This window comes from Cavia porcellus, unplaced genomic scaffold, assembly GCF_034190915.1.
Source record: "Cavia porcellus strain 051 isolate PalLab524CR breed Dunkin Hartley unplaced genomic scaffold, mCavPor4.1 scaffold_12, whole genome shotgun sequence".
Lineage (NCBI taxonomy): Eukaryota > Metazoa > Chordata > Mammalia > Rodentia > Caviidae > Cavia > Cavia porcellus.
Genome location: NW_026947495.1, coordinates 76,860,650 through 76,884,173, shown reverse-complemented (window position 1 = coordinate 76,884,173; position 23,524 = coordinate 76,860,650). Strand labels below are relative to the sequence as shown.

Below are 23,524 nucleotides of genomic sequence, written 5' to 3'. Positions count from 1 at the left end.
GCGGTGCAGTGGGGGAGAACCCAGAGGAAGGTGCAGGTGCGCACACTCCCTGTGACGGAGACACGGGGACAAGTGGAAACGGATCTGTCATGGTGTGGCGCGGGGCTCCCTACAGTCATGTCAGTGCCTCATCTCTGCTTCCCCCTTGTTGTTCTGGGGCGCGTGTGCCCTCTTGACTCGGGTATGCTCCGAGCCAGCCAGGGCACCCACACCGCTCAGTAACCAGAGTCGCCTTGGCTTGGTGAATATGTTTTCCTGCTTAATGAACAAAAGCAGACGGGCGATGCTAATGAGGGCTTTTGCTTCCAGAGAGTTTTTAGAATGTACCTGGATGAGGGGAATTGTTTATCAGATTATTGTAGGACAGAAGCACAGCTGCTTCAAAAGAAGGAAAAATAACCCTGAGAAAATGAACAGCTACACTCCAGGAGCGTGGGTCAGTGTTAAACCTGTCTTACCTCTTATCACACACAGACGAGGGACATTGCCCCACCCCACCCGCCTACCCCCCTTGGAAGGAGCCTTGCCTGCTTGGTAAGGCAGTGGCGCTGTCACCTGTGGGCTCTTTCAGTCTTCAGTCCTGCTGGGTCAGGCAGGGCATGCACTGATATGGGGAATCAGTCTCCTGGAACCCTGAAGGGTACTTGGATGATATCACCCCTGTGACAGAGCTCCATTTGTCCCTAAGCCATTAACAAAGACAGAAAGCTGTCCCTAGGAGAAAAGAAAGCCTCCCTGAGTCCCACAGGTCTCCCTCCCCAAGCCGGGCTTTCTCCTCTAAATTTCCAATTTAGAACACCAGGTAGGAAGGAAGGCAGGAAGGGGGAGGCCGGGAGGAAGGTCATCGCTGTGGCATTTTGGCCTTCCTGCTTCTCTGTGCTGTCCCCGAAGCCGGAAGTCACCACCACGCCCTGTTGATTCTCCCTGTCCTCCCCAACAGCTAAGGCCTGAGTCCTGGGCCTTCTGCCCTGGCCCCCCACCTTGCAGCACCAGCCTGCTAGTGAGTGCCTCTGCCTGCTCTGTGCTGTGAGCAGATCTTTCTAGAGCACCAATTCTATCTTGCTGACCTTCCCATCCCCCTGTGCTCTAAAAGCCTTCAGGACTCTGCATCACCCAGAAGATAAAGGCCACTCCTTGGGCTGGAATCCAGACCTTTCACAGACTGTCTGCAGTGCTGTGTTCCGGCAAGTGTTCGTTCCACCCAGATGGGTCTCTCCCTGGTCCCCTGGGCACCCGGCGCTCTGTCTGCTGCTCTGTCGGGCTGCTCTCTTCCCCTGGTCATCTGCTGTCCACTTCACTCCTTTTGCATCTTGCTCATCTTTCTGTTCACTTTCCATCTCTCCTCCTCCACCCATCTCATGCATATTAGTGAGGTGACCACAAAGAAGTGGGGACTGGATGGGCCTGTCCCCCAGCCCTCAGTCTTACTCTTTTCACAATTTTAGCTTGGTTTTCCCTGATGAATAAATTCTGCACCGCTGATGGTTTTTGACCCATCCATTTAATCACCTGTCCCTGTCACCAAACATGGCACCAATATTACCTGCAGTGTGTACCATATGAAGAAGCACCTCTTAATGTGTGAAAAGTGTACATTAAGGGAAAACATTGAATTCCTTAAAATGGAATGATGAGGAGAGTCAGAAAAAAGCGTGGATAGCACCAGGGTTGCTGAGATTTCTCAATCGGTGATATGAGCCATCTGGGATAGAAAGGCTGAAGGATCTTGCTTCAAATGCTGATTGAGTTCACCTCAGACCTACTAGAGGAAATTTCTCATGAGGAAGCTTACACTAAATTTAGAAAATCTCTTGTCTTTGAGGGTGAAAAGTTTTTAACATACTTGGAACTCACCATGGTAACTCCTCACAATCATTGGTAGCATTGGAACCAACTCCACTTCCCAGTACCTGGTACCAGACCTCCCAGTGAGAATCCCCAGGCTGGCCCCAAGCACTTGTGCTGTTGACACCTTGTTAATGCTGTTCAGCATGAGAAATATTGAAGCAAAAGTAAACAAACACTTTGACCAACATTCATTGTGCAATTCTAATTTCTCAGAAGTTTCGGGAAGCGGTTGGCCTGTGTCATTCCAATCAGCCGAACTCTCCAATCCTGAATTAGCTCCACTTTAACGGATGTGAGTTCTGACATTGAGGAAGTTACCTAAATAATCCAGTGCCTCATAACTGGTCTTCCTGATAAATAGTCCACCTGACACCAAATTCCAAGCTCTAGACAGAGTCTCCATCTACTTTACCATATTAGATATTAATGTGTGGCCATGAGCCTCTTTCTCAGAAGTAACCCTTTCTGTTGTATGTTTGATTCTGCTTTTGAAAGTTCTAGCACCACCCACATGAAGGGTTTTTCAGCTCAGTTTTCCTTTGACTGGATATTTATTATCATAAGCTTTTTTCCAAGAACTCTGTCCCAGTATTCCTAAGACCTTCCCATGACAAGCCAGCTCCTCTGATTTATCCTCTTGTAAAGTGGTCAGTGTTAATGGTGAGGAAGCTTTTGGCACGTGTAGGTAACCCTGACCACCCTTGGAAAACATCAGTGCGCCCTGGAAGATATTTCTAGAGACAAGCGCGACTCTTTCCTTCAGAGTTTCAAAACCGCTGGACTCGCCTACTAGAAATGAGCGAGATGCAGTATGGGTAGGCACCAATTCCCCAGGTGAATGTGACTATTATGTATCAGTAAGATATACAAGCGATAAAAAGAATTTTCAAAAATTCAAAAGTGACCTGAGTAACAATACAGGCACTCACTGGCCTTACAATGCTGTTGTTTTTTCCCACCCTCTGTGCGGAAGATTTAATTTTCTAGTGCACTTTCACATCTCTCACCTCATTTTTCTTCTTTACAATTCAGTCATTTCTTTGCAGATAAAGTACTCATAATTAAGTTCCATCAAAAGCAGTGCCGTGCGAGTTAGTAAGTAAATGGACTTAAAGTATCATAAGAGTCTTTTTTTTTTTTTTTTACAAGAGTCTTGTATGAAAGGTGCAGGCTGGTTTTACTACAATTGATACAACACAGCTTTTCCATTAAGATCCAACAATGCTCACAGATCTCACTATGACCTCATTTACTTCCTGGGCCAGAGAGGGTCTGTTTCATTGCCCCAGAGATGGATCAAACACAGGAAATAAACCCCAGTTCAGGTCCAAAGCAGCCCCACTGCAGTACACCTGGGTGCTTGAAAACTGTCAGGGAGCCATTGTGCAGTCAGAAGTCGGCTTAGACACACAGGTAAGGGCTTCACGGGAGGACAGAGTGACAACCATATTTGATAGATGCAGCGCAATCGGGAGAAATTAGAGGGCGGCCGCAGACCAGACCCATGAATAAGTAATCAGCTGGCCGGCGGCGTTGGCGGATGACACGGCAGTCCTGAACACACGGAAGACTGCTTTAGCTCAACGAGTCACCCTTGGAAGAGCTGTCTCAGCTGAGGAGGAGGCTAAGTTAATGCCAAGCTCCCCAGGGGTGCATGAGGCGAATGGTGTGTGAATGGTGTGAGTTGCCGTAGGTATCACATGTTACTTCTTACACTTTAGGTCCTTTACACCATCAAATGGTCTTTTTAAAATTATTTCATATTTTCTCCTCTTTCTCACAATTCAGAGGGCAAGGTTTTCAGTCAGTGCTAATTGGCTCTGAAGGATTGTCAGAAGGTAGCGTTTCCACCTGGAGACCCCTGAAATTATTGTTTTCAAGTAGGGCTGATTCTTTTTCTTTGTAGCTTAGAAGAAAAGAGATCTATGTAATCGCAGTGTCAAAATGTCAAAAGACTGAGATAGGTTTTTAGAAAAGAAGAAAAGAAAACTTACCCAAAAAAAAAGTCTTAAAGGCATCCATGCCCGTCCTCAGCTTTACAAATCCCAGGCTCACATAAAATACTTGTGACATGCTGCAATTAACTGGTTACTGCTCTCACAATGAATAATAATGTAATTATTTGCCAAAGGCAGAGAATAAGGGATAGTTTCTGTTTTAAAAATATATGCCTTTCATTTTTGTAGGAAGAAAACTTCTGGATTAATTTACATAAGCAGAGTGACCTCCAATTTCACAATCCCACCATAGCATAATTCTGTCACCTTTTTATCGCAACCTCACATTTTTTGATGATTGAAAGAAGCAATAAGCTGGCAGATTACTGCCATGCTAAAATTATACTAGTGCCTAAAACTAGATCCAGGTATCTCAAGAGGTAGGAACTTGGCAGCTCTTTCGTCCCATTGGACTCTGGTGTCGTGGGGGTTAGGAAGGGCTGGTACTGTATTTCCTTTGCCTGTGGAGACACAAAAAGAGGACACGAGTCTGTCTTCTTCACCAGTCTCCCTCTCCTTTGGTGCCTTCTGTCTCTTCCAAGTAACACAAAGCTAGGTAAAGATTTTCCTAAACATATCACCAGTTATCTCTTGTTGGTGTTGTTCAATCCAAACAAAATGTTCCCTGAACTACTGAGCCATTGTAGAAATGACAGGAGAAAGACAGGACCAGGTCATTGGATATCTCTTGCAATGAGGCTGGAGAACAACTGAGGTGGCATCCACCGAACCCAGGTGGCCTAGGTAGAAGAGTCTTTTTATAATGAAACTTGAGGAAGTGAAGCATATGCTGTTTACAATGAATTTGTATTGGTTACTGATAAAAACAGCGGGATCACCTGATGTCAGACAGCTTGGGGCTGGATGGACAATCTACTAATCAGAAAGAATTGATACGTTAGGATTGGTTGGGCTTCATAGGGTGTTACTCAGCTTCCTGTTCCCAGAACACTTGCATACACAAATTAAAGGTAGAAAGATTTGTTTAGGTTTATGGTTTCTGTGGTTTCAGTCCATGGCTGGCTGGCTCCAAGGCTGAAGCATCGTGATGGAGGAGCATGGAGAGGACAGCGGTTCATCTCATGGCAGCCAGAAGTAGAGAAAGAACCAGAGAGCCAAAGAGAGAGAATATGGCTAGAGACAGGAACACACCCACAGACCCACCTCCTCTAAGCAGGCCCGCCACTTAACAGGCACACTGAGCTACAAACTCAGGAACAGATTAACCTGCTCAGGAGGTTAATCACCTTCTGAAAGCCTCACCTCTGAACTCATAGGACAGTGAGGGGATATTACTGACCATAATGGTTGAGAAAGTGCATTTGTTAGCGTGGTTGCAATCCCGCCTAGTGCTCAGTGAGCTGGGCTATGAATCTGCATTCCCACACCTGTGTATTGAGTACCTTCATCCACTTCCCCCTTTCTCCCTCTTAGTGTTAAGATGTTTCAGAAGTGTCAGTGTGGAGCACAGTGATTTCTTTCTTAAAGTCCTTCTGACCCTCTCTAGGACTTGTCTCACTAATGCTCTTTGTTTATTGAAGACCAACTACCATACACTGAGCTAAGAACCAGGAATCAAAGATTAAGGCTTTGAAAATGTTACAGGAATGTAGATAAGCACCTGAGGAGCGCAGTAAATGCTGCCATGGAGGGTGATACAAGCCTGCCCCTCTCCACATGCATTTAGAACCAATGTGAACACCTAGGGCCCTCTTTAGCCCAGGATTCTGCCCTTCCAAGAATGCCTGTTTAGGAGTTTAAAAGCAAAATCTCAAAACAGATGTATGGCCAAGACCCTCCAATTTTGTGTGATTTTTGGTACAGTCTGTTCAGAAGAGTCTATTGTGTGCGTATGTAAATGTGTGTGTTAAAAAGGATATTTTTATGTGGAACCAACTTTATATAGTGTTGTAAAGTCAAAATGTTTGAATAACTGGTGCTTTAATAGTGGAGTTAATGTAATGCACGAAAGATTATTCTAACACCACATACTAACTCCCTGTGTCTTAAAATGAACATTCACTTACCTCTTTCGGCCATAGAAAAGAGCTTAGACCTCTTGTTTGGGAAGACAGTGTGAGTTCATGTTCAAAGAGTAGACACAGCATTGTGTTTCAAATGCTGTTCCTCTGAAGTACTCCTTTAAGCAGTTGGAGGAAATTGAAATCTATGTTGTTTTTCCTTGAACGCGCAATAATGTGATCCCTGGCGTCAGACCGCCTAGATTTGAAATCATGTTCTTCCCCTTGCCGGCTGTGCGACTTCACCGAGACTCAATTTTCTTATCTATAATATGGAGACAGCAACAGTGGCTACCTTTCTTTGAAAATACAAAATGGTTTCTGCATCCATTCATTTCATTTAGTTATCTATTTAACATGAAGTTATTGGAACTTTACTGACTCCAAAGCATTGGGCGGGTGGGGAGTGCTAAGATAATTCACCAACAGAGTCAGGATGAATGTAGAATTTCAGCCCAGGGTCCTGGAACCCTGCCTGTTTTTCCAATTAACAAAATTTAACAGACTCAGATATACAAACTATAATAAATGATGGTTATGTAATAAGAGCTTGTTGGTCTAAGGAAACAGAAACAATGGATCCTTGGTGATCACAGACTTCCCCTTCTCCAAGCAGCTTGGTTTTCGAACTATTTAAGCAAACCTTTGACGTGTCTTCAATTTCTTTAGGAAATAAGAATACTGCCCACACATTTCCCAGTTTTCAGTGATTGCCGGGATATATGAGTCCTTTGTTAAAATTCACTTTTCTTTTATTTATTATTTGCAAGTCCAGTGAGCAGAAAAGAAAGAGCAAGGTGATGCAGGTAAACAATAGAGGGCCAGCCCAGTCCACCCACGCTCTCCGAGGTCTGTATCTCAGTAGCTCCTGCAGCCGGCAGTTTTAATGACAAGAATATGCTTCAGAAAAGCTCCAGCTTGCTTTTATCTCAGCGAATCTGTGTCCGCCTTTTGAGTTGAGAATAGAAATGCCATATATCTGCACCATTTTCTTAGCTTTTTCCCTGGAAGGTTTTATCTGAGGCAGCAAGAGCTAGGAATTTCCAAAGGGGAAACATCTTAAAAGGAAATCCTGAACAAGTAATGCTAGGATAGAAAAAGAAAAAGGTATAGGTAGCAAATCTGTAGAACTAAAATAAAATCACCCATACTAGAAGAAAAGACAGTAACCAATTGGAAAGAAAGCTTTTGTGAAATATCCTGCACTGTTGTTTAATTTGGTACTTAAGTGAATTTTTCACTGAAATATTGGCCAATTCAATTCAAGCAAATGTTCTCCTCCCACCCCATTCTAACATCTGATTATTTTGTTTTGATGTTGAATAGATTTCAGAACTGCCAATTCCTTTTGGTCCAGAGATACATATACACTCTAAATTTCTTTGAGCTCATGGATGTTTGCAAACTTTAAATATTATTCGTATTTACTATTCAGATAGATGAGATAGTATACCTTTTTCTATATCCTTCTACTGATAAATTAATTTTTAAGATTCTTCAAGACATTGACAGTCAAAACCTAAATTTGTTGGAAGGCAAAATAAATCACCTTTGTCAAACAAACAAAAAAAAATGCAATCAGTCTCCCCACCCCTTTTTTGTTAAGGCAGTGCCACCCTACCAAGCCTCTCGTCCCAGCCACCCCTGAAGGACCCAAAGCTCTTGACTTCAGATATTCACGGGCCAAGATAGCAGCATTGTCTGAGCCGAGAGAGGGCAGCTTCTCAGCCAGCAAAGAATTTAGGGGTGGTTACCATCTGCGCTAGCTCTGTGTTCCTAAACAGGTGAATGTAAAAATAACCACGTGTTTCTAAAGCAGTTATTTTGCATGTTTGTGTTAGTGTTTTTCACAGCAGTTTGAGAGCTCCAACACAGATGGTCTCAGGACAACACCCAGAGAAACACTGCTGTGTAGACAACCCCTCTCTGCTGAAGGAGCTAATCAGGCAGGGATGCCCAGGAAACAGACCCGCTGCCAGAGAGCCTACTGAAGAGTGCGCAACCCCAAGCTCTCCCCCAGGCTCACTGGGGCCCGGGATCTGCTTATGAATTTGTGCATTTAAAAATCCTGGGTGACACGCTTAGTTCACAGCTCTGGTCGCAGAGGAGAATGCTGGGTTTTAAGTTAACTTATCCGTAAGTGGATCCTGGCTCTACAGTTCAGCAGCTCTTTGACTTCATGTAATATCTCAGTCAGGGAAATGGCCATGGTGAGGATTAAATAAAGCAGAGCCCAGCCGGTAAACCTGCTGGTTGCTATCATCTTTATATTCTATGCCCAGCTCTATGCAAGATGTAAGAACTAAAATGTGTGATTCACAACTTCGAGATGCATAGACTTTATTTATAAAAATAATATAAATATTAATAAACACTTTAAATATGAGTTCACATTCCCAGGCAGTGGCAGGTTTGCATACATACTGAAAAAACCCCACAATATTCTGAATACCAAAGTAGACTGTAAAATATAGAGAATTATAAGAACATTAAAATCACATGGAATTTGTTTTAAAATGTTTAATTTCTATAGTTTGTTTAGGTGATTCAGTTCCCATTAATATACCAAAAGTTTATTTAGAGTAAAACAAATGTTAAAAATTATGAATGACAACTTATATTTATTATTTTATAATAATCATTATTAAAATATCTTACAGTCTAAGAAAATGAGAGCTAGCAGTGCTTACAAAGGGACAATGTCTAGGGGCTTAAAAAAATCCCTGGTATACAAATAGTTGTTCCTATGAGTGTGATTATTCCTAGGATGGGATTTGTAGGTTTCATTTCATTCTTAGAAGCTTTTGCAACATGCAAAAATGTTAAGGACCACTGAAGATTCCATTTAGCACTTTTTATGAATGTTGCTGCTTATACCACAAAGAATTCCCTCTCAATGGTTTTCTAAAGAACTTACTTCCTCGCTTTCTCTTAACTGACCTCCAAGTCATTTTCCCAAGCTTTAACCATTCTGCAATCCCTGGAAAAGCAGTAAGATTTCATTGAAGAAGATTAACCCCAGATGTTCTCGACTGCCTTGGCCTACCCCAGTTCTGCAGGCTTCACTGCGGAAGTTTATGCACATCTCTTAAAAGTTCCAGGACTAGAGATTAACTGATGATCACTTTCTAAAGCTTTCCTTTTTCATTTTTTTATCCTTTGCTAGGTCCTTTGAATTTCTCATTTTTGATTAGTTCTGTGTCTGTGTCGTCTTGGGTAGAAAAGTAAAGCAGCTTCCCTGGAAAGATTCAATTCTAGTTTGCCAAGCTGCGTTTTCGCCAACCAGCAATCCTCCCATTTGTGCTTTGTTTATGCTATGGTACCAGCCCTATTGACGTCGCCCGTTTTTATTTCTCTCTTCCTTTAGGTGTGTGTGCAACATTGACTGTTCTCAAACCAACTTCAATCCCCTCTGCGCTTCGGATGGGAAGTCTTATGATAATGCATGTCAAATCAAAGAAGCATCGTGTCAGAAACAGGAGAAAATTGAAGTCATGTCTTTGGGTCGATGTCAAGGTAATGTTCATACCAAATTCATTTCAAAGAATGTTTTTAGTCTTTGTGCAGAAGTGGAGAGTGAAGGCAGAGCCTTATTATGCAGCGATTTCACTTCTGAAAGACAGTTCTGATTTACAATGGGCAGCAGAGTCTACTATAGCATTTGTGTTGATTGCAGATGTTTGAGGGGCTATCAGGAACAGCCCCCCTCTTTTTCTATATAATGGGGCCGGATCATCACAGTGCAGCAAATGCAGAATCCTATATTCAGAAGAGAGGCCAAATAGAACATCAAAAACACTTTTAACAATGACTCTAAAAATTCATTGGAAACCTCCGAATTAAAAGCAAATCACTCTATCCTATGTATCGATTCAGGAGAAATATTTCAAGTGCCTTTCTAAAAGCAGCATTACTGTACTAGAATGTTCTGCTTTGGCTTTGTTCAGAAGCAAACCTGTTTTGAGTTTTTGACCTGCTATCCTTGATGCAGCTTACTGCAGTGACTATTATGAAGCTATTCCTTGCCCCAAACTTTGGAAAGCTGCCATCATTCTAGTGTTCACTGTCAAAGAGAATCATGCATTGGAAATGTATCTATTTATAAAGATGCTTGGAATCCTAGTTGTAGAAAAAAGTTAACTGCAATGAAGGTGGTGTTAAAAAATGAACTTGAGATATTTCGGAAGCAGCTGATCAATCTTTGTTGTTAATTTTTTAACACAGATAATACAACGGCAACTACAAAGTCTGAAGATGGGCATTATGCGAGAACAGATTATGCAGGTACATAATAATTTCCATTCAAAGCACGAGCACTTTTCTAAGAGTCCTGGAGAACCACTATCATTTTCTCTAAATTGTGCCCTGCAAGACTGCTCATGTGTGCTGGTCTTCTTTTGCCAAGTTTAAGCTTGCAGTGGGCAGAAATAAAATTTTTCTTGAAACAAGTAAGACTTTTTTTTGCCAAAGTTAAAGTGATTGTCAAAAATGTCAGTAAGCTATAATTAACTTGTTTTGACAGTGCAAATGACAAAACATTTATTGAATTAATGGGCATCAGTGGAAATTAATGCAATTTTTAGCAGGATAGTAAATTTGAATTTTCATTAAAAAATCAACAGTAAAAGGTTCCTTAGTCTCTGAGAAACTAGAGAGGATATTTACAAATAATAATGCAGGCTATCTCTACTTAGATACAAAGTTTTAAAAGTCTTTATAATTTATTTTAAAATAAATTTGCTTTAATGTATTTAGAAACTAGAAGGTAGTTTCTCAGACATGCAAAACTATAAAAATATCACACAAAAATATAGATGATCTTTAGCAATTTATACAATTTTATTTTGAAGAATATATGTCCCTAATACAGTTTTCCTAGAATGAGGAAAAAAATTATGGATGTATAATTGGAATTTTATCAGATTCTATTATTTCATAGAAAATTGGTGTAAGATTGAGATTGATCATGGTGTGTGAAGTATTTGGGGGCAGAACTTTCTATTTAGACATTAATTGCTTGTATCTAGATGTAAAGTTAAATTTCAATCAAGAATTATTTCCTGTCTTTCATAGTACGCACTATCATTCTTCCTGAAATTTCATTTTCTGACAAATGTATAGAAAATTTCGTGTTCTTACACATGTATAGAAAAACATCCTGAGGAATTGGAAACACATTGTCAACCAAAGATTTGACTTGCACGAGCCTCAGATGTCTCAGAATTTGGGAAAAAATATAACTGTGCTTTTTCAAGTTTTCATATTTTATTTCCATGTTTCACAGCATGGAAGTAAAACTTTTAATATGCCAGGAACCTGGAGTTATCATGAACAATAATATATGGGAAACATCGGTTCTGCTTTGATATCCTCGTACCCAGAGAGATACTAATAGTAAAAAGTAATGCCGTGGTCAGGAAGTTTGAGAAAACCAAAGATAACACATGGATCTTCTACCCAGAATGCCTCACAGTTCTTGTGTTCATTATAAAATCTTTAGGAATAAGCATCTTTCATTCGCAGTCACCTCCAGGATTTATGGTACATTGCATCACCGAGCCCTCTACAGATACCAAAGTTGCCTAGATGCCCCGAGTAACTTGGGACAGTACCTGCATGTAACCTCAGCACATCCTCTGGTGTACCTAAAATGATCTCTACTTTGTGACAGTACTACCATTCAACATTGCTTGCATGCATAAAGTTGTCCTAGAATCTACTTTATATGTCTTTGTCTTCACTAGTAGCTTATTAAAATGCAATATATACCCCCTATAGGAACTAAATAATCATGCGCCTTGGCATTCCTAAGCTTGCAATGATATTTGCATATACCGAATTTTAGGACACACATTTGGAAAAATGCAGAGTCGGCATGTCATTGTTCTCTTAAATTTATAGCCCACAAGCTAAAATCTCCCCAAAGAGAGAAAACAGGGACTGTGTAAGCCATATTCCTAGAAGCAAGCTGAGTCCCTTGCTGCCTTAGAGGCGCATTTGCAGACTCTCCATGGGTGGAAAGGAGCGCTCAGGCTTTTTCTTTGCCTGTCTACACAATTAGAACTACACAATTAGAACCCTTACTAATCACTTCCGTTCCACTGAGCGTACATTAAAAGCCATAAATATAAGAACACATGCTTCTCATTGTAAAAGTGGGAATCTTTAAACAAAACACCCTAAATTTTAAAATAAATGTATTATTGTATCTCCTTATTTATTTTTTATTTATTTATTTATTTTTGATACTGGGGATTGAACTCACAACCTCGCACTTACCAGGCAGGCACAGAAGCCACTGAGCTAAATCCCTGACCCTATATCTCCTTTTTAATATCATTTAAAAGAAAGAGTTCAGCAGGATCAGCAGAGTATAAACTGCAGAGAATACACTACAAAATTTTTAAAAATTCAGAAACGATGCCTAAATTCTTCAAGTAAAACTAGCACATCCGATAGACTGGAATGCATTAAACTCACAGGGGAGCAGTCAGTTCGTTTTCAGAGACACAGAAATGCAATCCGCCCCAGGAGTCCGAGCCCTGGCCAGGTCTTCTGGGCAGCACCACGTTCTGGCCATCCTCAAGGGGCTTCTGTTCTGCTGTCCTCTCTCCTCTAATGGGACACAAAGCATTTATGAACCTTGAGTCCCAGCTTTGGAGTTCCGTGTTTCGGGGTCTCAGGACAAGATTCCTGTGAGATGCACTTAGATTTACCGTAGGCTTAGATTTAGGTCTTTCCCCTCACTGGCAGGAAAGATCCAGAGAACACACATTAAACCACAGAGCTAGGGCTCCCTGGGCTTTCTATTGTTTCAGATTCTTAGCAAATTTCCTTTCTGGAAGTTTAAAATGGCAAATGTTTTATGCTACTTGAAAATTGCAACATTTTCTTGAAAACTATATCATGTTCCTATCATATAATCTTTCTGTGTATGATATATATACCATGTAATGTGTTGTTCTGAAAAGAAAATGGAGTTCACCTATTTTGTCTGTCTTCATCTTGGGTGTGCATTTTCTGATTGTGTTGCTTTTTTTGTCTGAACATCTGGTCATGCTTCAGAAAAGGTGGCTACATATCTTTCCAGTAAAAATGTACTTAATTTTACAAGTTGCTAGCTGTTAACAATCCATAAGCTTCAAGTATTTTGTTTTTAGATCTAAAAAATGAAATGCACTTTACTTTGTGATATCCTAAACCAGTTTCAAAAAAGTATTTGCCGTATCTTATAATTAAAATGTGTTCAATGAGATTGTATAAACAGAAATGGAAGACATAAAGGCAGAACTGTTAAGAAAATAAATATATCAGCAACATAGACATTACAATTACTGCATTTAGCCTTAAGCTTCCTTGCAACTAAGATAAAAAGAGAATTTATGGTTGCATCAATTTATTCTGCAAATATATTGAGCTCCTGTCATATGCTAAGCAGTATCCTGAATTTCACAAAAGTAAATGCACCCACCTAATTCTCTCCCAAGTGGAGGTTAGATTTTCATTGTCTGATAAGTAAAAATATAAGTTCAGAGACCAGAGACAAAATTTCACTGTGCTAAATTATATAGGAAACACATAGCACAGCTCTTTTTATAAGTCAGTGCAGGAAAACACAGAATAGCTAAGATCCTCAGCAGTGATTTTCATGAAATATGGCAAGAAACTCTTCTTATGGCTGGGGATTTTTAAATCAATTTTTGATAACAGTCTAAAGCATCGCATTAAAATATGTATAACTTCATGATAGTGTTTCTGTGGCAGATGAAAGTAATGAGATTCATTCATGTATATTTTTAAATTGGAAAGAATAAATAAATAACGCAGAATTCCCAGGAAATCTCCAAGGGGACAACATGCATCACATAGCTGTAGGTTAAACAAGACCTGGCCAGCGGAACAGTCAGGAAACCTGAGGGAAGGTGAAGACCATGCTGGAAGATCGCAGTTGTATGGGGAGGAAAAAATTCCTGGTGTTGGTGACTGGGGATGAGAAAGAAAGGCCCCAGGCTGGGCATTTCGCTGGGTTAGTTCTCCACTTCCTGTAACATTCAGGAAGGATTCATTTTTAGGAAAGTTTCTCTTTGAAGACCACTTCTTATCTTTAAGTAATTAAGAAGACAAACTCAAGACTGAAATATGGAAGAAAGAAACCAGGAATGCACATAGTTAAATTCTGTCCATCCTGTTAACATCCTTGTCAATACGCTTTCCCCTCCCACACACGGAGCAGATACTGACATCCTCGAAGAGTATCCAGGCAATCTGAGTGAACTGTCAAAATCACTCGGTCTCCATAGAAGCCGTTGCAATTTACAAAGCCTTTTCACATACATCATCTCCTTCATCTGCACCACAGAAAGGTGAGGGGAACATTATGCACATTTGACAGGTGAGAAATGGAGATTCAAGGCGATTAAGTAAAGAGCATATGATAGAACAGGGGGTCAGGCCGTCTACTGATCCAGTTGTGAAAGTGTGACCAGGGAGGGGTAGAGGGAAGAGGTCGCTGTCTAGCATTCTTAGGGCCTTTGAGGACTGATTCTGCATCCTCAGAGTTAGCCTGTGCAGAACTCCAGGCTCGGAATTGTTTCACCATATTAATCTTGCTGTGAGATGCCCCAGAGAGGTACTTTCTTTAAAATTTGTGTCTATCTATTCTGAGTATCTTTTTAAAAATTTTTCTACATGCTTACAGGACAGGCTGATTGCATTCATCGCAGGCAGTTGGCCCATGCGCAAAACAGGCTAGTCCTTTTCCATTCCTTTACCTTCCCTTCCCTCCCTCCATCTCCCAGGCCCCCTCCATTGCAAAAGATCGATCTTCCTGTTTCCTGTTATCTTTTATTTTGCCCTTTATAAGTGCTGTTTTGTTTGGTTTTAAATCTGTCCTGTTCTATTTGCTACTTCTACATATAGATCAAAAAAAGCAAATCCAATAGTGTTTGCATTCCCGAAATCCTACTCTAATAATAATATAATAATAATAATAAATTTTTCCCCAACCTCTTTGTGTTACTTCGTAGTTTTACCAAGATGCATTCACATTCCCTCATATGTTCTAATAGCAACCCAGTAAAACAAGGTTACAAACACCAGGATAGAATAAACTGGAAGCTCAGAGGAGCCAAGTGGCTGACCCAAGTGGTCCGGTCATGGAGCACTGAGGCTCCAGCACCCACCTGTGCAGGGCGGGTGCTTGCTTGATTTCCCTCACGCCTGGCTCGGCTGCTTCCCCACTACACATCCACAGGCATAAATGCCAAGTGGTTTTATATCATATTTAGAACATGAATTAATTCAGTCATGTGGCAAAAATCTACATTTAAAATGGAAGCCCTTTCCATTTGCTCCTGAGCACAAGAAGCACTTTGCTGGGAAACATGTTATATCTGGGCCAGTAATTTGATCTTCAGGAAATAAGTAAATAGCAGCAAATAGAGGCGGCAGCTTGTAGCACAAATATTAGTATCAGCAATGAAATAAATAAAAATGTTTGCCCAGCCTATTAGAGTGCCACTAGACTAGCCTAGAATATTTAAGTCCAGGAAATGAATTAAGATGTCAAGATTTCCTCAAGATTTCTAAGGGAAAGTGTCTCAATTCAAGGATTTTTCCCCTCTGGGATTTACATTAGAGCACTGCAAAATTCATAAAGCTTTCTGTGAACTCTAACTCACAATTTTCCCTGCGCTCTTGAACTTGTGTGCTTTCATTGTTTTCCCCATAAAATGATGTAGCCAGTCATCTGTAATATTATGTTACGTTCATGGCCGTAGATAAACACAGAAATGGTATTTGCAACACAGATGAAGTTCACTGCTGAGAAGTTGCCTTGGGCCCTGGTAGACACTCTGGAAAAGTTTCTGTTTATGCCCCAGTTCATAAATACTTCCTGCATCATTTATGTGCTCTTTGCCGATTTGAAATAGTCCTTGCTGAAACAAATTGTTCACCCGGAGGTGTTACGCATCTGTCTGCCTTACTCTTTCGGAAGGCAGCCAGTTGACTGGTGATAGCCACAAAGCCAAGTGTGTAAGCCTGAGTGTAAAGACCAGGCGCGCCATCATTGGCTGTTTAAACTTGCACCGATAATTGAACTTCCTGTCTCTTTATCTGTTCAGTGAAAACAAGCCTAATTCCCAAGGATTTAATTTTAATTTTAATTTTAAATGCAAAAGTGCCATGTGAAGTATTAGCAAGCACCTTAGTGTTACTATTTTTGTTTTGTTCTTACCATTGGAAAGAATTTGTTTTTGTGGGAAACATGGTCCCATGTATGGGGTATGGTCTGCCCATATAAAATGTGCTCAGTTTGTATCCATATATGGGCTCGATACAACAGACTTGCAGAGGTGTTTTCTATCCAAGTAGAAAGGTCTCTTCCTGAGAGTGACCTTCACTGACTTCCCATAAAGCAATATTCGTATGTTTCCTGCAATTCGACAAGGCAAAATATTCACACAGCTAATATTTCCATTTTCCTAGAGTCAACATAACTTTATGTATGGTATATTTTTGCCCCTGAGTAATATGATCACAAGATAATTATATCATGAGATTTAAATTAAAAAATTACAAGGATTTAGCATGTGACAGAATTACAAGATGATTATATTACTTGCATTTCTTTCAATGAGACCTTTAAAAATAGGCATTTATGCCCCAGGGTATGTGTTTGAAAGACATGCATGCTTGTTATTAAAAGAAACTTATATCCTGGTAACCAAGCAGAAATAACAGGAGGTAACAGAAATGTAGTCTTTAGGAGTTTGTTTCTGTTTATGGAAAACATTATTTTTCACTCAGAAATATTAGTGCTCACAGGTTGTGATTAATATACATGCGTATCTTTTTTTTTATTTTAAAAAGAAAAATAGAAAAAAAGGATATAAATGATACAGAATTCAAAAAAAAAGGAGGGAATTAAGTTAATATATTGCATATTGTTATCTCAGAACTAGTTGGTTCAGGTTACCAAATCTAAGCACAAAAGTGATCAATCAAACAATGACACCACAAACTATTTTTGATGAATTAAGAGAGATTTGTAGTGTAGGTATCTCCCTAGAGTACATATCCATACGTACATTTATATGTGTTTACCAACATACGAATAACCTTTTTTCCTTTCCCCTGTCCCCGTAGTTCTGTCCTTTGGGGCACTTTCTTTCCCTTTCATTATTACAATAGCTATTGTATATTTTGGATCTTACTACTCTTTCAGATTTTTATTTTTTATTCTCACACGCCTGTCTTGAGACATGAGAACAAAAGTTTTGAAAAACAAAATTCGATCAAAAAGAAAGGCCTACGTAGCCCAGATAGCAAAGGGAGCAGAGCTGTTCACACCCAGACACCAAGACCCACCGGGGAGAAACCCGTCCTCCTTTTAACTGGCCTTGGCCACCGAAGCCCGCCCTCTCCTTCCCGGGAGGACAGCGTGAGACTCTGGAGGGTGAGTGCAACTGAAGTGAGAGAGATCTGACTCAGTGCTCCGTGCACTTTCAAGGCACAGAGTTTTCCATAAAACTAGTAACAGTACACAAACCCCTGTCCAAGCACTTTGATGCCCTGCTTTTGTTTCTGAGTTTGATGCTCCCCAAACGTGTGAAACACTTCATTAAATGCATTAGAAATTCATTCCTCACATATTGATGTGACGAGACTGTGCAATTACAACCAAGTGAAATACTCTAAAATACTTTATAGCACCCTGCCACGGCTGAAGTTCAGAGCAGGAGTGGGCTTTGGAAAAGGTGTGGATGATGGAGCAGAAAAGCAGGCTTCATCCGTGACAAAAAACCAACATGGTTGTGCATGATGGGTAGGAAGACTGGTGGAGACAGACGCTGGACACGACAGTAAGGGGCTGCCACTGGGGGTGTTAGCCAGACTCACAGCGGAAGCAGGGACAGCCGGCGGACATGCAGACTGAGAGATCTGACTTTGGACACACCAGGAGAAAGCCATCACTCCATGGTGAATTTCCATGAACCAAACTCAGGGACTACACACCGACTTGCAATGAGACAAAATTACTTGGAGGTCGTCACCCCTCTGATCAATGCGTTGTGTCCCTAGATCTGAATTATCTAAGAATGCCGATGAAAACATGGGCATTTCATAAACCTTAGGAGAGCATCCACTCAGTAGAGTTCAGGGCATCAGGCTGAGACTGCAGCTAGCACAGAAGCGTCCTCCAGTCCTAGAATAAGCCAGGACCTTGGCTGGGCCTCCTCTCTGTGGTCAGAATTGCACTGGTGCTGCTGGCTGTGTGACTCTCAGTGGTCCGAGCCTCTGTTGGAGTGGTCACCTTCCCAGCGCACCCCGTTTTCCTAGAACCAGTCCGTTTATCAAGGGGAAACTGATGCCATTTGGAGATGGAAAGTCCTTTCCGGGCTCTTGGCCAGCACTGGCCAATCTGCACTCATTTCTGGACTCTGGGTTCTCTCACCCATCTGTCCCCAAGAAATAACCGTATTTCGACACAAATACAGCCTTTCTAGACGTGAGTCCCGTCCACATTTTAAAACCTGCACCAAATTAACTTTGATGACAAATTTCTAACATACAATCCAGAGTTTCTACTAATAACAAAAAAAATTAATAATTCATAAAAAGGAAGTTTAATGTTACTGAGTTTTCTAAGGAGATTCTTAGTACTTATTTTAACACGTATCCTGTTGGGTGACTTGTGAAGGTTAAACTTAATGAGACCCCAACAGGAGGAAATCTATTAATTGTCCCACATAGAATGTGATTCAAGGTTGGCATTATCCATATTTGATAGCATGACATGATGGTCCTGGAAAATGTATTCCAGACCAATACAAAATTTTTTAAGCTTTCTTTCCCATTTTATGGAATTCATACATTAGGAAATTCCTTCCCAACAGTATGTTTTAAATTTTCTCTCTAGTAATGAAAATACTGCAAAACCATCAATAGTTTTTAAAAAATCATTCAGAGAGGTTAACACAGAAAACAAATCCCATTTCTCCTCCAGAAATTAGGTATTGCCAAAAATTGGGTTATAAGTTTACTGACTTTAAAAAAAAAAAGAAACATACAGTTATTGTTTTCCCAGGAAGGAAACATCCAAATTTCCCAGCTGCCTTTACAGTTATCCTACAAATCTTGTTACACTGCTGGTTTTGTTTGTTTGCTTGTTTGTTTATTCATTTATGTTTCCTATTTGTGTTGCTGTCACTGGAAAAGATCTCTAGGAAGTCAAAGGCTCCGTGGTGTTTGAAGTCCTCTCGGGGCAGACCCCACCCCCATCTCTACACCCTTAGCCACTTACTCACTCGTTCCACGCAAATGGCAAATATGCCTTCATTATTGGCTTCTAATTGTTAATGCAGTGTAGCTCTAGAACCCCAGGGAAGAAGCAGTAGGTACACACAGAACCTGATCTGTAAGGTAGCTGTAATAAACAGTCTATGTTGTCTTCTGTATGGAGAATGATCAATAGTGAACACACATCCGTAAGACAAGAGGCAACCACTAGCTCATATGTATCCAAGTCTATCTCAGTACCATGTTTTAGTATCGATGCTGGTTGCTTTCTTCAATTTAGCATGCTTCTGAGCTTCCCCCATATCCATGAATTGGTAAGTGCTTGGGAAACATAGATCACGGTAATGTTCCCCTAAGAAAATCATTATCATCTTCATTGTAATCATGATTATCATCATCGTCGTCTTCAGCAAAAAATATCACTGGAATAGGCTCACTTACTTGGTTCATTCCAAAACAAACTAGAAATTATATGTTTTATCCGTTGCTTGGATTCTCGAAGAGGTTATTTGCCAATGATGTGGATAATCATGTTTATTTCTTAATTTCATTTGGGTTTTATAGCAGATGACTTCCAAATAGCATACTGTAGGAGAAAGGACTTGGAATAGAAATGCAGAAACTTCTGATGTACTTTCTAAATGTCATAATTCAGTGTCGTAGTTCAGAAATCTGTTCTTCAGTGCTGTACATCACAGTGTCCAGAAAGGACCACTTTGTGGTCTAGAAGTAGGAGGCGTTTGCAGTCTAGAGCTGAGCTCCCAAATTATTTTTCGATTCTCAAATCGTTTTGTTATCCAAAAGGATATCCAATGCCAGATTACAGTTCTTTTAATCTTCCTGCTTCAAACACATACACACACTCTTTTCAAATGGTAATTAACTCATAACGGAAATGTAAGATTTCACAAATAAGAAGGGAAATCTGTCTTTTGTGAGAGCAATAAAATAAAGTCAACTGGCTAACGAGGAACTTGTGCTCTTAGTGGTCAGAGGTCACTGAAGAGCCTCTCGCTCCTCACTGGGTCTCTCCACTTACCCCTGACTAGTACGCTCCTCCCTGGGATCCTGCTTTACCTCTGATCAAAGCAGCAGCATTTTTCTGGTCATTCTGTTTCTTACAATTTTCAACTAAAGTGCAGAACCCAACACTGCCTGCTGGAAAGATCTTAAAACGATGCAGTTTGAGGAGCCACCAGCAGCCAAGTCAGAGCTCCTTATTATCCAGGTGCCTACCCATTAAAATCTGTGTCAGCCTCGAAAACCAACCATGTACATTTAAAGCCAGCTGGCTAGGTCCCGTTAAAACGTTCAACAGAAATTCTTAAAACTGAAATGGCTGTGTTGTTGTCATGGAACAGAATATTGGATACAGTACTAGAAATTAATGTTTATGGAAAACCTTCACAGCTGAAGGAGAAGAGGACCTAAGATGTCGCTTAAACGACAATTTAGTGCTCAGCTGCCCTGCGCTAATGCTCTGGGGAAGGGCACAAGTCTGCACAGATCTCCTGGGAACAGGGAATAATCCTTGCTGCATCGGTGTGTTGTCTCAGCGAGTGAAATAAAGTTATTGGTTTTACAACAAGGACAATGAGGATATTTGTTTAAAAAGACAACTTGAAAAAACAGCAGAGACAACAGGATATGATAGATGAGCGAGTCTCTGCTACAGTAATTACTTTAGCATTGAAACAAATGAATAACTTTCACAGCAGTGCTGTGCTCTGTCATAGATTATACCACTACCTGTTCATTCAGTATTGCACTGGTATCCTTTGTAAGGAGAAAATTATCTAAGAAGGAGGCGTTGGTGAATAAATTGTCTGAGAAATTTACGCTAATGTTTTGAAAAACATATGATATCCTTTATGAGGAGAGAGTATCTCTGAAGATATAATAGTTTTGTTGGGGTTTTTGTTTCTTGCTTGATTTGGTTTGGTTTGCTTTGGTTTAGCTTGGTTTCAAAACAATTTCATCTACCCTATTTTTATGCCAAAAGCTCAGTTACTAAAAGAAAAATTGAAGCAATCTTTCTGGTTTAGACAGGTGAAATGATATACATGTATCTATAGTCTGCTTATAATTCTATATGTGGTTTTTGTTTTTTTCTGGAAAAAAAACAAAGTGATGAAAACATATTCTAAACCAGCTGCTCAATTTTCAAATGTCATGTCATTTTGGGAAACCCCTTAACCTCTTTGAGAATCTTAGACATGAAGAAGTCATCTTTTTTGCCTCATTCATGTTTTGGACTTAAAAGCCCTTTGCTTATTTATCATTTCATGAATTTAGGATGCGGATATTCTTTGTTTGGGAACATTCTCCTGTTGTCATCAAAGTCTTAAATAATTTCCAGTGCAATTTAATGATTTAAGCTACACAGTAAAATTTCACCTAGTTTTAACAAAATTGAAAGTGAAGACTTTTAAATCATCCATGCCTATTTCTGTGGATCAGTAGATTAATTGAGTTATATAAAAAGGTGACTGGTGGTTGGGCTCCATCTTCCATTGACCACAAATAAAAGCTTTGAATTCAAGCCCAGTGGGCTGTGCACCATTCTGATTGGCTGACAGCCTACTTCAGCTCCATCTTGCAAATCAGAAGGGCTCTCTGGGTAAGTTATGTCTAATGCAGCAATGAGTTCTATGTCTCCCTGACCTCTTTAATATGTTACTAAAGAAAAGGGACAAAAGAGATATTTGAGAAGAGCATGTGTAGATTGTCATTAGTCTAAGGCAAAATTATTTGACCTGTGAGAGAGATCTGTTACAAAATTTAATTATAACACTGTGTCCATTAAAGTTACGAATTAGAAATGTTTAAGAGCATATTGCAGATAAGGTATAACCCCATACCCCCACAGTTCAAGTGTAGGATCTTATTGAGATACTACAGTGATCTAAGAAACATAAACCTTTTTATTATTGCAAAAGAAGAATTTCAAATTGTGATTCTTCTCCTGTCTTCTTGGGAAATAGGAAAATAAAGAAATAACCATTAGGGTCCACCAAGATTAAGTTCTGACCCCTTTCCATCACATCAATGAGCCTTTATTCTGTTTTCAAATTTATTTGGAGAAATAGATTCCCTAACTTTTCTTGAGCACCCAACTTATGTGTTAGTAATCCTTGATTATGAAAAGAAAATACTTCTTCATTAACATTTCTTCCCACTGGTACTTGATAGCCAGGGTTGCTCTTTATTTCTTTAAAAAGAAAAAGCAACATTGGTATCTTGCCTTCATGGCTTATATCACCTTTACTTACCGTAATATTTTCAGTCGATGGGCTACCTAGGGCTTAGCAGAATACATCTACACAATATTATTAGACTTTGAATTTAATCTTGAGCCTTGAAATAGCATAGTTCATTCACTTCTCTATGTGACATTTTAAAAACCTGAGCAAACAGTATTATTCTTGGATAAGAAAAGCTCTTTCTCACTAGATTCAGCATTTAGAAACAATATTGAATTGATTTGAATGAGAAAATTGTCTCTGAAAACCTGAAATGAATATAAACATTAGGCAGATGATCTCCCCTCTTATTTCCTGCCTTAGTCTTGCTCTCCTTCTTCTGAGTGCTCCCCAATATTCACTTAGACTCCACCTGTGCATAGGATGCAGGTACCTCGCAATTTCACCAGGCCTTACTGAACTGTGTGTACTTCAGCGCTGTGATGGAGACCTGTACCCTGGGGTGGAGCCCTTGTAATAAGAAGCATGTTAGAGTCATTCCACTGGTGCTGTCACCTCAAATGTCACGATCACTTGTATATTTCACTACTATTTTTTCACCCCCAAAACAAAAATGGTGCCTGTAGGTGAATAGAGTTCCCCTGCCTTAGCCTTCAGGCAGGATTCTTACATGCCTTGGAACGATAAAGGTTCATATCCTTTTTGCCCTAAGAGGAAGAAGAAGACAGAAAGAGAGAGACTCGGATGCATCATTAATCATGCACACTGTCTCCTGCAGCACCGCCAAGAAATGATCCTCCTCGTACCACCCATCAATATCCCTGACACCTGTCTAAAACTCAGGTCATGCATATCCATCTGCCTTTAAAGAAGTGTCAACCTGCAAACAGCCCTTCACTATTTTTAGGGTCATGTTAAAATTATTCATCACCTGCCTGTCAGTTCATCCAATTTGTCATATTATCCCCATCTACCGGTGGCGGTGACTGGTCATTTCCCCTTTGCATTGTGTTTTCAGAGCACGAGGGTGCAGGATGTTTTTGAAGCTGTCAGATAGATGGGAGACAGCAGAGTCTCACTGTGGGTCAGAGTTCCCGCGGAGAAATGACAGTGCCCGGCGCCCCCTCATGCTTAGGGTGCAACCCATACATTA

The 23,524-nt window shown here is 40.3% G+C and overlaps 1 protein-coding gene across 1 annotated transcript in view; it reads left to right on the top strand.

Annotated features, from left to right (window-relative positions):
• Positions 1-23,524, top strand: part of Tmeff2 (transmembrane protein with EGF like and two follistatin like domains 2) — a 232,842-nt gene that overhangs the window by 179,772 nt on the left and 29,546 nt on the right. Inside the window, exons 6-7 of the mRNA XM_063259468.1 lie at positions 9,234-9,382; positions 10,091-10,150. Coding sequence (XP_063115538.1) covers positions 9,234-9,382; positions 10,091-10,150 — 209 coding nt within the window. The remainder of the gene's footprint in view (positions 1-9,233; positions 9,383-10,090; positions 10,151-23,524) is intronic.